The sequence below is a fragment of the Dendrobium catenatum genome, unplaced genomic scaffold (assembly GCF_001605985.2).
Source record: "Dendrobium catenatum unplaced genomic scaffold, ASM160598v2 fragScaff_scaffold_674, whole genome shotgun sequence".
Lineage (NCBI taxonomy): Eukaryota > Viridiplantae > Streptophyta > Magnoliopsida > Asparagales > Orchidaceae > Dendrobium > Dendrobium catenatum.
The window spans coordinates 122417-139858 of record NW_021319136.1 but is presented as its reverse complement, the minus strand read 5'-3'; the positions used below and the strand labels follow the sequence as shown (position 1 = coordinate 139858).

General features: G+C 36.3%; 1 protein-coding gene across 1 annotated transcript; it reads right to left on the bottom strand.

Annotated features, from left to right (window-relative positions):
• Window positions 1–6337: 6337 nt before the first annotated feature.
• LOC110114571 (myb-related protein Zm1) lies at window positions 6338–7825 on the bottom strand. Its single transcript, XM_020847493.2, has 3 exons — window positions 7561–7825; window positions 7221–7350; window positions 6338–7133 (listed from the first exon to the last, which is right to left on the bottom strand). The coding sequence occupies exons 1-3, from the start codon at window positions 7697–7699 to the stop codon at window positions 6674–6676; spliced, it is 729 nt and encodes a 242-aa protein (XP_020703152.1). The 5' UTR covers window positions 7700–7825; the 3' UTR covers window positions 6338–6673.
• Between the last annotated feature and the right edge of the window lie 9617 nt (window positions 7826–17442).

The following is a 17442-nucleotide window of genomic DNA, read 5'->3' as shown; positions in this document are numbered from 1 at the left end:
TGAACATTTTTTTTTTTTTAGGGTGGACATTTGCCCACCCTAAGCCCTTGGTGGATCCGCCCTTGACTCCACAAGAGGAATCATTCAAGCTATCATAACCATCAACAAGATCCAACAAATCCTACATAGCAACGACATGTGAAGTAATAGAAGATAGCGCTACACCAGCCACCTTGTTAACATCACACAAACTCAAATTCATCATATTCACATTCTCAATACAAGGTTCAGAATCAATTCCTTGATGAGACATCTCAACAATAGCATAATTATATTCTTGTTTCTTATTTTTTTAGGGCTATTACGGTTATGCTAATAATGGAAAACTTTAAGAAATTCTTGTTAGAAAAAGGTAGACCATGGTATCAAAGTAAATACAAGTTGATTTCTAATGTGTTGGGAATCTTAGGGTTATTTCGATGTTAAGATTGAATTAGACTGATAATCAATGATCTATTTTGATCAAATTTCTAACGGTTTTACTTTTCAATTAACAATCATAATTTTATCTGATTAGTACTTTTTTCAATATTTTTTAAAAAAATTTGCTGTGAAAAATTATTTTTTGAAATCAGAATAGCAATTTCAAAATCAATTTTATAAAAAAAATGCACCCGTTCCAAACAGACCTTTTGTATAATTATTAACTTGCATTTTCAAGAAGTTAATATACCCAGTTACTGTTGGAAAAAATGGTCATGTAAATATTCTGTGTTGATTTAAGATTAATAAATACTTATATTTGTATCAATCAATATATCTAAACTTTCTTCCCTTGAATTTGGAGTATATTTGCATATGATAAGTCACTATATTTTCTATGTTTATTTGGAGGAACAACATTTTTCATTAGTTAGTTTATCAAATTTTTTCTTTATATATATATATATATATATATATACACGTAAGGCCATATCATGCGGTACTCAAAAGTAACTCAAAAGTAAATGATTGAGAATTCTCTTTATAAGCTTTGAGTTGTCACACCATTTGCACTTTCGATGATAAGGGCTTTGAGGTGACTATAATTTTCTATAAATATATTTATAATTTTAATGAAATGATTTTTCTTTTAATTATTATGAATATTATAAATATTTCAAAGAATAAAAATAATAATAATTACCTTATAATTGTCACATATAGATAAATTTAATTGTAAAAAGCAAATTTTTATCATCGAAATCTCTAAGAATTTAGTAAAACATTAATAGTTAAATGAAAATATGAAAGTGAAATGAAAAATAAAGCTCGGATAAAGCTCTTTTAAACAAATTTTTAGATTATAGAATGAGTATATGATGCTTATTCTCAACAATTATGATGACGACTGTATTAATGTAATTATTATTTCCTTGCCTTTTCATAAATTTTGGATGGTTGGGATTTAATTATCCAGTCTAGTTCTATAAAAATCATTTTGATTTGACTGGATTAAATTTTAGCCACCCAAAATAACTAGGGATTTTTAGCCACGATTTTACTGTTCAATAAAAATGTTATAGAAACCCCAAAAGTAGGGGTGTCAATATTTGACATGACCCGAAAACCCAATTCTAACCAGAACCGAAAATTTCGGGTTCAGGTCAACCTGAAGATTACAACCATATTGTAAAACTAGGTAGGGTTCGGGTTGACCCCGAAACCCGAAATCAATCCGGTTTGACCCATTTTTAATTAATTTATGAGGGTTTTAAAAGATTGTTATGAAATAAGTAAATACTTTTTCCAAAAATTAATAAATAATGTTGTCCAAATTTAATTAAGTTTGATTTATTTTAAATTAATTGAAGTAAATTTTACCTTAATTTAATTTAGGTTTAAATAAATCGAATTAAATAAAAAAATTATTAAAATATACCAGAAGTAGGTTGAGTTTGGGTTGATCTGGACCTGAAGCGGGTCGGACTCGGGTCCGTAAAACCGTCCCATTTGCAAAAACGGGTAGGATTCAGGTTGGGTTGAATAGTTCTGGGTTATACCTGAACCCAACCCGTGACCAAATTTTGACAGCCCTACACAAAAGAGGTTAGTAACGACTCAAATATCACTGGCACTACAAATATCATGCTAACTTCAAAGATTTAAAGACACGATATCAGTGCATACTTTAACATACTATAATGTTATTGCATGTTGATGCAAATTATAAATATTTTATCAACAATTATTTTTCAGGCATAAAATGAAACAATATATTTATAAAACTCAAATATAACAAATGGATTTCCAAACAATGATGCAAAAAGAGTTCTGTATAATCACGTAAAAATGTTGTTGATCTTTCATGTCATTCATTATGGATGACAACATATTAAAGATGTTGTCACAATGATTCAAATGCTTAATGTTTATGAGCTATCATGTAATGAAAGTTGATGAGACACATAATGCGCCCCCAATGAGAGAAATTTCTTTTTTTGCTTTATGGCTTTCAATTACTATTTTAGGCTTCCTTTCATTATTAAGGAGTTGAAGAAGTTGTTCACATGGAGTAGTGCCATCCTGCATAGCTTACACTGAATTCATTCATGATTTTTTGACGGGTTATTTGAATTCTTCAACAAAAGAGGACAAGCGCTTGTCATTGTGCATGGAAGTTCATTTTTTCTCTTTTGGTTTATGACATACCCTAACAACTTTCTTTATCTTATGCAATCATGAAAACTTGGGGTCTTATCAACTTCATGGAGTGGAAGTTGGCTCACTTCTTCATGCATAAGTGGTAGCTAATATTGATATTGAGGATGTTGAAATGATGGCTTAGAGCTAGGGGAAAAAAATTCACATTTCTATTAAAGTGCCCGATGTAACTAATGATAAAGGAGTTAGAGTAGTGATTGAGGAAGCTGATGACAATAATAATGGTGGCGTCAATAAAGATTTTGAAGTGAAAGATGAAGAAGACCATGGGCAATCTGCTGATCACATGAAGGGGTTGACATCAATATTAGTGGGTGGAACTAACTAATTATAGGTGTTCTTTAACATTGTAGCATTAACAACCGTTGATCCAATAGTTGATGTGATGAATGTTGTTAGTAACATTGGTGTGGTGATGATCGGAAGAATATATAGTATGAATGAGTACGGCGACAAAGGCGACAAAGGCCATTTTGAAAATCGCAGTGAGGATCGAGAAGTCATCATGCAAGTTGCAAGCAACATTTTGAAAATTCGGCCGAACATTGAGCTGGAAGAACGAAAAGTTCAAACATCAAATATTTAATAGGAGTAGAATTGGATTTTAACTCGACGTCATAATTAACAATGAAATCCAAGTGGGTGAAGAGTTAGAAAGCTAATGAATGAAGTCAACATACATGTGTAATGAAAAGGTCATGGTTTGATACAAGAAGAGCGACACTTGTTGACGATGGCTTATAAGTACGAAAATTATTAGATTAAGCCGCATCCGTTGTTCAATATTAAATTATATTGTAAATTAAAAATTTAAACATCCTCAATTATATTCATATGGCGTATTATTATTGGACAATAGACACAACATTGAGCCCATCATCCACACCCTTATAAGTTCTCCTACAAGCTAAAACTTTAGGGGAAGAAATATTCATAGTCCTCAAGTTAGCAAATTCGAGATAACAACTAATTCTACTCATATATTCATTACTCATTAGTCTCACATTGCATCTCATAAATATATATAATATTCTCTTTTTACTGGAGATATCTCTAATTTACAAGGTTAGAAGAGGCTATCCAATGTGCTTCAAAAGTTATGCCATGACCAATAAAATTTTATGAAATTTATATAATTGACAATCAATTAATCCAATGCGCGGCATAAATTTATATACAATACCCAAAAAAAAAAAAATGTATACATCTCTTGAAAATTTTTCCTCATTATGTTACTTCTCTTTTTTACTCTCCATAGCTTACTCACAACACGCCTCTCTTATCCCCCTCTCTATATAGAGTAATTATTACGTCCGGACAAAAAAACGAAAATCCGGACGTATACCGAGCAATACCGAATGCATAATACTGAGTTTTAGGTGATGTGGCGCGTGATTATTGGTCTTTAAACGCGTCAGGTGACCTAACGTAATAATTGCTCCTGTATATATTGAAAAATTCTTTCCACTTAGTTTTTTTTTTTTTTGAATAAGCAAGTCAGATTTTAGCGAACATTTGAGAGCAGAAGTCAAAAGTTGTCTACTCTATGTCGTTTATTTTTCAATTTTAAAGAGAAAACTAGCTTTTCATAGAGCTGTGGTTCTTGTGCTTCTAAAGTCTCTTATCTCAACAACCACTCCACTGCATTGCAGACAAATGTTTGCGTAGTCAGATTTTCAAAGCAGGACAAAACAATAGACTAATAGAGTACATTAATTAGAACAATTTAAGCTTGCAAGTCAATTTTTTATGCTTCCTAAAGTCTCTTTCGAATACTTAATGCGAGCCCTGAAAAACGTTGCAGAATTGAATTAAGGCCAGCAACATCATATCTCAATATGCTATATATTTATATGACTATGGGAAGAAAATATTTTATGCGACAACATAAACCGAAATTGCCTTATTAGTGTAAGGGGCAGTTGGTACAAAAATATTTAACCCATGCTATTCATTTATTTATATGCAATTTTAATTTATGTAAAAAAGTGTGTTGAAAAGGGCTTCATCTCTAACATTTTGATAAAGAGAAATGCATATATACTTCTTGTTGTATAGAAATATATCATAATGATAACGCAATAGTGCTAAATAAAGTTTGAAGGAAAAATGCAAAAAATAGGGTTATGTAATTATGTCATGACGTGTTATGCGTTAGGATGAGCTTCAAAGTCTTTGAATTTGCATGTAGATTTGCTCAATACGTGATATTCAAGGGAGGCACTAATTTCAGCGAAAATCAGAGGACTTTGAAGTCTAATTTGATGTAAAATAGATTGAGATATTGTTAGTTTTGTGTGAAATCTGATTGTGTTGATCAATCACATTTTACTATTGCACGAACTTCAGTTCAATTTGTTGCATTCACTGGGGTGGAGGTGGTGGTGCTAGGGGGTCCTCCTTTTTCAACATAGAATGCTTGACGCTGTGTACTCAAGCACGCCGGTGCTGCGTACCCGAATGCAATGGCGTTGCGTACTAGAATGTCGTGACGTTGTGTACCCGAGCTCCCTAGCGCTATGTTCCCGAGCTACCTGGCGCTGTGTTCCCGAGCTCCCTTATGCTATGTTCCCCAGCGCCTCGTCGTTGCAGAATTTGATGGAAGAAACAACAAAGAACGAAACTATGCAGCGCCATAGATTTGGCACCGCAACGCTGCAGGTTTGAGCGCCGCAACATCATGATGACAGAGGCTTGAGAGCTCCAAATTGGCGCCACAATGCTTTGAGGCAGATTTAATAAATTTCTTTCTTGCTTTTTTGAATGGTGGCATCCATTTGTATTATTAATTTGACTTTCTTTTCTGTTTAGATTGTGAGAAAGGTGTAAGAGAGAAGAGAAGCAAGAAGAAAGCAAGAGAAGAGAGATTTGCTTATTTTCCCCCATTTTCATAATGGATTTCTTAATGTTGTGTGGCTCAGTAGTTATTTTTTTTCGATTTCAGATATTTTCACGTTAAATCTTGTTGTTCTTTACTTTATGTTGCTTTACTCTTTTTTTTTGTCGCATTGCTTTACTTCCATTCCCAACACATTCTTATGCAATTTTTTTGGAAAAAAACTTAATGATCAATGTCCTAAGCAAAACTCACACGTGTAATTACAAAATATATATGAGTGATATTAAATTACAATTATAAATTTAATTTTGAAGTGATAAAAAATTAAACATAATCTACAATATTAATGGATGTAGTGCAAATATAGGGGTGGCAAATTCTTTTTTTTAATTTATTTAAATGCTCAAATTATTCTCCTCATACGAACACATTCAATATATATAAAAAAAAAAACGTCATGTATATCTAATGAGAGATCCTTCAGTTAGCACATGTCAAAAATTTCTGTAGTCCATATCTCACATGACTAATGGGACTCACAAAATTCACATAAATCCACTGATTATTTGACTCACCCTACTCAAATAAATTAATATTTATAATATTATTATTATTTATTCTTATGCTCTCTGTACCATGTGACCCAAATTTTCCAATCAGTGAGACCATGCATGTGCCCAATATCGATTCACCTTCAAAAATATAAAAAAAATAAAAATTAAATTAACTCAATATTTATTTTATTTGGAGACTTCGATGAATTCTAATTTTTTTTCAAAATTAGTTAATATTTTAAGTCAATTAAAACAGATTCATACATACAAAACATACATAAGATCTGACCCTAGATCTTAGTTGATAGTTTAAGCTCTCAACCAACAGATCATAATGAGCTGTTTAATTAGATAAAAACTTGATGAGTCAACAGTACAACCTCATGAACATGACCTCATTAATTACTAATTAATTAAGCAGAAAGCTTAATTTTCCCTCCTAATTAAGACCTACAACTTTGACTAAAATCAGCAAGTAGGTGAGCAAGCCAATATAATCAGATTCCAACTTAGCGACGTGTCTCCATTATGATAATCTCACAAATTCAACACATTTACCAAACTCAGTCCACGACTTTTTAACGTATCTACACGAGTGATGAAGGTCAACAACTTCTACACAAAAGAGGGTGAGGAATTAATAACTTTTGTGAAAATAACTTGTTACTGGATCCCCCTCACCCACCACAACCATCTCCACCATCTTGTTCTCATCATCACCGCCGCCGTTGTCATCGAAAAGGCCTAATTCTTCTTCCAAATAGGCCAGCCAATTCCTTTTCTCTCCTGCGTCAGCTTCTTCTGTGACGATCACATCATTCCAGACCTCAGGCTCGATGTCGATTGCAAGAATTTCGTCAATAGAATCATTGAAATCATCGAAGTCGAGATTGGAGGGGATGGAGATGGAGGTTGTTTCCGATGAGGAGGAGCTTGCTGGTGTGTCTTGATCTGCGTTGGCTGTGCTGACGATGGTCGGTGTTGGAGAAGACGAGGATTGCTCGTTTGATTTTAGTCTTTTTTTGAGATGAGTGTTCCACACATTTTTTATCTCGTTGTCTGTTCTTCCGGGAAGGGAGGAAGCTATTTTAGACCATCTGCAGGAGTGGCGCTTGGATTTCAGTTTAAAAATGAACGAGCATGTCTATATATAATAGAAAATTAAAAAACAACGAAGATCTCACTTGTTTCCGAGCAATCCATGGAGCTTGATTACGGTCTCTTCCTCCTCTATACTAAAGTTGCCTCTTTTGATATCAGGGCGGAGATAGTTGATCCAACGGAGGCGGCAGCTCTTACCGCATCTCAGCAACCCTGTACTCATATATTTAAAAATGAAAACTTTTGCCTTGTCATTCACTGTTTCATTGGGGAGAGGAATTTTTATTCTGCGTCATTCAAAAGTGTACCGCACTCTATATCGAGCACGGCACAACGCTCAGTACCAAGCAGGTACCAGACGGTTCTCTCCTCGGATGCCGACACAGAATAAAAATTGAGGGAGAGAGAGAAGAGGGTAATGACCTGCTTGCTTAGGGAGAGCACGCCAGTTTCCATGGCCGAACTTGCGGATATAGGCCATGAGTCTCATGTCTTCCTCCGGTGTCCAAGCTCCTCTGTTGAGTCCAACTTTCTCACAGCATGGAGCTCTGCCTCTGCCCATTCTATTTGCCTCTGAAATTCTCTTGTTCTCGCTGTCCCTTGTTCTATTATGACCTCTACATATTGAATATATATACAATATCTTCGGAAGCTTATTGCATGTTGTGGTCTGTAATTAATAAAGAAGCTATACCGAAGAGCTTGGATGGATATATAGTGATACGTGCAGGGATCGAGAGGGGAAGGGAGAGATTTGTTGATGATGGCAAAATATAGAAAATATATGAAAAAAAAAAAAAGAGTCAAGGATTCTCTCTGCCCACCAAACCCAAATAAAAAATAATACAAGCAAAGAAAAGAGAAGAAGAAAAAGACGGGTTTGATTAATGAAAGGTTGGCAATAGTGGTCATTGTGTTGTTAACCTCATGATTGAAAACTTCTACCATTTTCCTATGCCAACATCTCAACGAAAACCACCTTGCTTTGTTTAACTCGACCAGCCAGCCGTCCTTGCTCTTATATATATAAGTATAGTTTTTGTTGTCAAGTATTAATGTTAACAAAGTAAAAAATTTAGAAATTCATGATATGTGTTTTTCCTTTTTCCTTCTAACATTGTAGGAGAATTTATTCTGTGTCCGGAGATCAACTAGAATGAGCCACGTTATCCTGTACCAAGCGGTACGGAGCACCGGTACCAAGCAAAAAAATAACGTAGCGCGTTCTGATTAGTCTCCGGATGCTATTCTCTGGTCCGCACAAACTGTAAGGCTATATCAGTTTAATACCATCTGCATATGGGCTCATACTATCAAACCATTAATTATTAATTTTAAGCTTATTTTAATATAATTTTTCTAAAAAAAAAAATTTATTGTTTTTTTTTTTCAAAATGATATGCAAATTATAGCTATTCATATTCTCAAATTTAACCATTATGAAATCAACTAATATATGTTTTTAACACAGCTTTCTAGAAAAAATTAGATATTTCTTTCAAACACGTAAGACATCAGGATAATATTTAATGTCTTTTAACCATACGATGACCAAAATTTCTCAACGTTTAATTGGCCGACACATGCTTATTTTCTTCCTCCGAAGTTAATCTTCCTCTTTGGAGGACTAAATTTCACCTACTCTCTTACAGGTTAATTTTTAATGACTGCTTTATTTAGCTAGTAGGGCTCTCACTAATAGGAGAAGATTTCTCACTATTAATATGGCCAGCATTTTGTTCGGCATAAATAATATTGATACGTCATCACAAAATTATCTTGATTGGGCACGAATCTCGACGCGAATACTCCTGGACGCAACAAATATGTCATCAAAAATCATCTTGATCAAGCACTAATATCGAAGCATATTTGAATTAGAAACTTTCAAAATTAAATTTGAGACCATCCAAACTCCGTGCGATCTCAGCAACCTTATAGTCAAATTGAACGTCTCGACAATACGAACCCAATGACACCTAAATAGTCCCAATTCGAGTTCAAATGAGATCGAACTAAGGAACTGAAGCATATTTAGAAGCTTCGAAGCATTATGTGGATAAACAAATAATCTCCAAATATGTCATGCTTATAGTTGAATCGAGCAGCTTGACAAGATGATTTCAACGATCATAAGATCACTTAATTATGGCACCATTAAAATATTTAAATGCTTGATAAAATATCTATAATAAAAGGAATCAATACAGATCGTTTGATGAAGCACTTCAACTTTGCCTTGAATTTTATCTATATTTATGGAGTATGCCACTCCTAAAAACTTATAAATAGGTCGTCATTCTTAGGAGGGAAGGAAGAAGGAGAAACAAAGCTATAGAGAGAACTCTCTTGTATTTTTCAAACATCGCTATCAACGATCACCACATGTTATTGCTACCGACAACCATCATTGCCACTAACGTCCGACATCTGAAATCACTATAATATCCAGAATACTGACAAATTTCACCCTAGTATTGGATAAATTTTTATGGCTGTGGAAATCTATTTGTACAAATTTATTGAAAAAATTAAGTATTGTACCTGCCTCTTCATCAATAGTGAAGAAATGTGGATATCTGTATCACTTACTACATAATCGATTTTACAACTAGGCTAGGCCACAATTTTTTTTCCTTTCTGGAGTTTCCACGCAAAAAATTTTTTGGTCATACTATTTTCATAAGTACGTGCTAAATCTTTATACACTATTAAGACGTAAAATTCATATTCAACATACTAAAAAATTTTCTAGCATGTAACAATAATTACTTGTTTAATACTAATATAATCCCAATTTAAAATATTCTTTTAACACAAAATACTACTCTATCGCACATAAAACTTATCAATTTGAGCAGTTGGCTTGATCGATCAGTCTATCTATCTTGTGTTTCGTCTCTTAGCCAAACTATCTAATTAAAATATAGCATCCAATAAATGAAAGGATCAAATTGCTCATTTGTAAATGAATACAAAACCAAGTGGGACAAACTATAGTGATTTGGTTTCTACATTGAGAGGAAAGGAATATTTTTTAACGAATCTAACGTGATCAACCCGGATCTTGACTGAACTCAACATGGAAAATACGTCATGATGGGTTAGTCTTGCTGCGTCCTGAAATATTTGCGGCGGTAGAGAAATATATAGTTTAATGTCTTAGCATTGTACGAAGATCCAACACACAATCAGATAAGTGAGAGGGTGTAGCATCATAAGAGACACTAGAGTTTTTACGTGGAAACCCCTGAAAAGGGAAAAAACCATGGGGCCTAGCCCAGTTTGAATGAATCCACTAGTATTTGTAGTCGATTACAAATAAGGCCCTTCCTTGGGAGAAGGCCTTGACTTGATGTCACAAATGTACATCATATATAGTGCATTACATGGTGGGAGTTATCATAGATGTGTTTGTTTTGTCGGCACGACCATAGTCGATAAAATGGAGGTCGAAAAGACCGTTGTTTGGTGATGAAGGTCAGAAGGGTCGTAGTCGGCAGGAGACAAAGGTCTGAAAGACCATAGTTGGCAAGATAATGAGATCAAAAAGACCGTTGTCTGTTGATGGAGGTCGGAAGGACCATAGTAGGTGACGGAGGTCAGAAGGACCTTAGTCGGTAGGAGACCGGGGTCAAAAAGACTGTTGTCTGTTGATGGAGGTCGAAAGGACCATAGTAGGCGATGAAGGTAAGAAGGACCGTAGCCGGCAGGAGACCAGGGTCAGAAAGACCATTGTCTGGTGATGAAGGTCGAAATGACCATGGTAGGCGACGGAGGTTGGAAGGACCGTTGTTGAAGGGCGGTACTTCGGGAGAACTCTCGACGTCAAGTGGTGGCTTGGAAGAAGTCTGGGCCTCAAGTGGTGGTATGGCAGAAATTCGGGCGTTAGGTGGTGGCCTGGTGGAGCACAGGGCCTCAAGTGATGGTCCGACGAAAGTTCGGGCCTCAGGTGGTGGCCTGGTGGAGCACAGGGTCTCAAGTGGTGGTCCGGTGAAAGTCTGGGCCTCAAGTGGTAGTCTAGTGGAGCAACGGCGTCAGACGGTGGTCCGGCGGAGGTGAGGGCCTCAAGTGGTGGTCCGATGGAGTTCAGGGTCTTAAGTGCTGGTTCTGCAGAACAACGACGTCAAGCATTGGTTTGGTGGAGGTAAGGGCCTCAAGTGGTGGTTCAGAAGAGCAACGGTGTCAGGCGGTGGTCCGGCGGAGATGAGGGCCTCAAGTGGTGGTCCAGCAGAGCAACAACGTCAGGTGATGGTCCGGCGGAGGTGAGGGCCTCAAGTGGTGGTTTGGCGGAAGTCCGGCAGTGGTCGAGGAGGAGCTTCTTCATTCGCTTCCTTCTCTTCTTCCTTCTTCTCTTCTTGCTTTGGTCCCCTTTCAAGAGAAATGAGGGGTTTATATATAGATTTATGGAGTGGCATGGCCCATAAATAGGTGAGAGATCAAGGGTAAATGGGGAGTGGTTGGATGGATGACCGATATTGAATATCCTTTGATCATGGACCCTTCGTCAGACATTTAAAGGTCTTAGTGATGTCTGAATTTAGTGATCTTAGGCTCGTTGGATTTGTCTCGTCGAGCCGCCCGATTTAACTATAAGAAAGTCTTGTTTGGAAACCGTTTGGTAACCCAAATTATGGTCAAACCCTCCAACAGCGCTTTGGACCCTTGTTTTGGACCCATTTGGGCTCGGATTGAGTCGAATTTGGTGCCGTTAGGTTCGTATTTCCGAGACGTTCAGTTCGACTACAAGTTTGTTGAAATCGGAGTTTGGATGGTTCCAATTTTAATTTCGGAAGTTTCCAACTTGATTTTCATCGAGATTCGTGCCCGATCAAGATAATTTTTTTTAGGACGTATCAAGTATCAATAAACTCGAAAAGAACAAGCTAACCTTATTTGAACTGATTATCCGATTTGAACATGATAGCTTGAAGCCTTGAAAAAAATAATTTATACGTAAAAAACTATCATCGTGATCATGCACGAATCTCGAGACATATTCAAGTTGGAAAATTTCAAAGTTTAATTTGGGATCATCTGAACTCCAATTTCTACAAACTTATAGTCAAATTCAACGTCTTGAAAAGACGAACCCAATAACATAAAAATTAGTCTAATTCGAGCTTAAATTAGTCCGGGGCCCAAACTTATTTGGAAGTTTCAAAGCTTAAATTGGATGACCAAATGATATGCTTATAGTCGAATCGAGCGGCCAACGAGAAAGAATCCAACAAGCCCAATATCACTGAATTCCAACATCATTAAGGCACTTAAAAGCTTAAAAACACTCATTGATCGTGGATTAATATGGATCGTTCGATGGAGCTCTCCAAATCTACACCAAATCTTTTCTATATTTATGAGGCTTACCACTCCCAAAAATCTATATATAGAACCCTACACTCTACATGAAGGTAGACCTTTTTACTAGAGATTGGAGAGATCCCTATGGCTTTAAGAGCTTCAACACTATCATCGGCGAATCACTGTTGGAAATCACCGGACTACCACCCAGTCGCCGACAACTGTCAGACTTCTGTCAGGCCATTGTCGAACCACCTCATGGATGCCAACATCCGCCGGACTTTCACTCAATCTCCGTTGGGTCTCCACCTAGTCGCCAACTGTCACTAGACTTCCACTTAGCTATTGACAGCCACTGCACTTCCGAACAACCATCATTGGACCACCGCCCAGCTGTCGGACTTCCACCTGGCCGATGACCTCGACCAGACTTTCACCCGACCATTGTCAGATCACCGCCGGCCGCTGCCAGACTTCTGTTTGACCATCGCCAAACAACCGCCAAACTACCTACTTTTTGCCAACCGTCTCTAGAATTTCGCTTGGACATTGTCGGATCGCTGCCCGGTTGCTGACCTTCGTTGCCCGCCGACTATTGTACATTTTACCACTATCGTCGTTGACTTACGTCCATGCGACCTACTCCACTTGCAGATACAGTCTCTCGACCATCGTTGTCCGCCGACTAAGGTCTCTTGGACCACCGTCGCCTGCCGACTACGATCCCTTCAACCTCTGCCACCCTGATATCTACTGTCCCTCGGATTACCATCGCCCACCGATTATGGTCCTTCTGATCCTGTCGCCCGCTAATTATGGTATGTCTGACCACTATCTCCAACCAACTATGATCCCTCTTACTGCCGTCACCGACCGACTATGATCCCTCTAACTCCCATTGCTCGACGACTACAGTCCCTCTTATCGCTATTGCCCACAGACTACGGTCCCTCTTACCAACGTAGCTCACTGACTACAATCCCTCTGACCACCCATCGTCTGCTGACTATGGTCCCTCCGACCACTATCGCCCAACTACGATCTTGCTAGCCAAATGAACAGGCCTACACCCTCTTGAGAATTACTCTCATATCACTAGATTCTTCCAACCAACACCATATATATGTAATGTAGTCTATATGGTATATATTTACTACATCATGCTAAGGCCTTCCCCCTATGGAATGACATAATTTGTAATCAATAACAAATACATAAAACCATTTTAATTGGGTTAAGCCTCATAATTTTTCTCCTTTTCATGTTTTTCCACATAAAAATCTTAATGTGTCTTATGACTCTCGCACCCCTCTCTCTTATTTATCTGTGTGTTGAATCTTCGTACAAAACCTAAATGCTAAAATATGTCTCTCTACAGCTACGAATATTCCATTCCGCGATAATAATAAAAAGTTACAACATATATAGCATGAAAAATAATAAGAACATGACCCGACAAGACTTAAAACGTTGAACAAATTTTTTTAATATGATTCAGATTTGCATCTTGATGATTAATCTGATTCATACGAGTATGGCTGCATGTAAAACTGATATTTTAGAGTTCTAAACAATATTTGGTTCTCATTTTATTAAATATAGGTGGCATTTTTTATCTAGTTTTCCTGTATTTCTTCTTTTATTCTTATTGAATAACTGTAGAGGTTTCTGCTTTATTTGACCGATGATAAGTAACTTCGATACAAGAACAGATCAATCGAAAACTCCAGTTGAATATTTGAATTTGTTTATGGATAAACTGGCCATGATAGCGATTGACTTGAAGCCAATTACTTTAGTTATGAGGTTACTGCCTAACAACAGCCAGCGTATGCATCAAATTTAAAATCATATGAGCTTACTTTTGCAAATGTTCATTACTGTAGGTAAACATAATAGAACCCTATTGTTTTCTTGTAGGTAGCATCTTTACTTCGTTAGGAAGCTTGATTGTCCATTTTATTGTTCTTTAATTAAGAGTAACGCACTCAGATTACAGTTCTTAATGATCAAATAGTTGAAGAATCGATTTACATTTCAAAAGTATTGAAGCTATGCATCTGATGTCATAGCCACTAGCATTAAAAATAGCTATTAAGGAACTCAAGCTGTGAGTTGAAGTTCGATATATATGATGTCATGGTCACTGATAATTTAGGAGTGTCAAAATGGGTTTTCGGGTCTAATTTGAGTCGAATTGGAATTGACGTAGGTCCAAATGAGTTGACATGAATCCAGCCTGGTTTTGTAAATGGGTTGGAAATTCAAACTCAAATCAAACCCGTCGGGTTACCAGGTTGATCCGACTTGACCCGCAAACCCGGAATACAGCCAGAGCGTTGAGTTTGAGCGTTAGCATGTGTGGGGTGCAGGCGCGACTTGAGCGGGGTGCGGGCGAGTGCCGAGTCTGAGAGAGTGGCTTGCGCAGTGCGAGTCCAGGTGCGGAGTCCGGACGCGAGCCCTATGGACGTGACGTCGGATTGAGCACGAGCGCGAGATCTCGTTGCAGGCGAGATTTTCGAGTTAACTCGAATCCTACCCGATTTTAGAAACAGGTCAGAAAATGAAACCTAACTCATCTGACAAACGAGTTGAACCGAACTCGAAATTTTTCTGTTCGGATCCAGTAATGACACCCCTCACTAGCATTAAATGTTTTTATTAAGGAAGTCAAAGAATCTTGAATTGAATTAAGACTATATCATTAGTAATTTTTAAATTTTTTATTGATAGTAGAAATGGAAATACACGCAAAAATTATTTGCATGGGCACCTTCTTGTTGTTATAAATCATATATTTGTTTTTTTTTTTTAATTCTCTTTCAAGCGTGAAAATTTAAAATATAAAAATTATTACAAACATAAGCAGCCAAGAATTAGAGATAAAAGGCTAAGAAATAATAAAATTGTTTAGTTATATAATAGTAAAATTCAGTGGAAATTAGATATAAGATTCATAAATGTTTGCAATGTTTTTAGAAGATTAAATGAAATTTTGATTAGATGGATTATTTTATCATCTAAGTAAATATATGGAAGTATTTTATACGGTAGAAAATAAATTTAAAATTAATTAAAGTCAAATGGTTTAAAAAGCACATCTGTAGTGATATAATTAAGAAAATAATGATTTAAAGAAAAGTGTTTTAAAGAGATAATTTCACATAATTATGCTTAATTATAAATTTAAATTTTGATGAATAGAAAATAGTTATTGTCTATTTATTATAAAAATGAAAATATTAAGATGAATGTGAAAATAACTAATAAGTATAGATGATAATTTTGAATTGATTTGAACCACCAATAACTCAAAAATAAATAAATTTAAAGTCGCATAAGGCCTCGAGTTGCGTACAACAGCATCTCTAACAAGTTGTCTAAGAGTGGGAAAAATGTTACGTCCGGTGTCTGGATTCGTCTGGACACCAATCGTGACGCACACGTCACCAAAATATATCGGGACCCAGTGTATTCGGGTGACGCGACGCGTCTGGATTGGGTGTTCGAACGTCCGATGACCGGACTTAATAATTCGCCCTAAGAGTGAGCTCTTGCTCATCCCTATGTATTGAGCTGATGAACTCACTTGGTGGCTCATAAAGTCACCAATTAATTATGGTTAGTTGACCGAGAAAATCCTCCAACTCATCCAAAGTAATCACCCTATGATTAGATTTTCTTGTTAGAAAAATTATATACAGTACTCGCCGGCAATTTGGAGCTCTCTTCCCTCCACTAGTATAGCCTACTATAGATCTAAATTGTATGTTACACAACCAACTATAATAAGGTTTCGTACGTGACAGCTTTCTTAATGTTTTTTATAGTAAAAATAAAGCTGTTCCAAACAAAATTTAATTTATATATTATCCATATAATTGTACTATGTTTCTATTTCTTAATGCCACTGATACATCCTAAAAAAATTATCTTCACCGAATCTTGAGGAAAAATTAAGTCGGAAACTTTCAAAATTAAAATTGTGACCATCTGAACTCTGATTTCAGCAAACTTATAGTTGAACTGAACGTCTCCAAAATAGGAACCTAATGACACTAAATTCAGCTCAATCCGAGCCCAAATAGGTCAAAATCAAGGGCCTGAAGCACTATTGGAAGGTTCGAACCACAATTTGGATTACCAAACAGTTTCCAAACATGACATGCTTATAGTCTAATCGAGCAATTCGATGAGATGAATCCAACGAGCCTAAGATCACAAAATTCCAACATCATTAATATCTTCAAATATCTAGTAAACGGTCCACAATCAAGGGATTTAATATCGGTTGTCCATCAAAACCACTCCCTATTTACCCTTGATCCTCCTCCTATTTACGGGCAATGCCTCTCTAGGATTATTAAATCCCTAATAATTGAAATAATGCTACTATAATAATAATAATAATAATAATAATGGTATTCATTTATTTGTTTTGTTATTTGTGGGGAGGGTTGGGAATCTACGTTGGAGAGTATTTGCATGCATAATGCTTATTAAATATTTTAATTATCATGACAATTTTAGTGATGAGCATTACGATCTATTGATTCGATAGATGTTTATAAGTGATATGTCACCAAAAATCATCAAAACAATTTAGTGGTGTTTCCCAGGCTCTTCTATATAAGTTAATGCCATCAAACAATGCTTTGGCAAGCAAATTCAGATAGGTCAAATATTCTTAGTGAGTTCCCTTGACCTTCTTCATACAACAGTTTGAAGCATTTATCTTCAACCCCTTCTTTAAGGAAAGATTAGAACCTCACCTCCATCAGGCCCTACACATATGGTATCACCAGCGCACTAACAAATCCCCTCTATTGGGCTATTCATTGTCCACCCTTGATAACATGGATGTCTAATTCTTTCAATAGAATACAACTCAACTACCATCGTTATTTGCCCTTTGCTTGAAAAATACTATTGGCCCTTTGCCTCTCAACCATCGTCGTTATCCTCCACCACTTGACATGCATCATCAACCCCTTGCTTAAT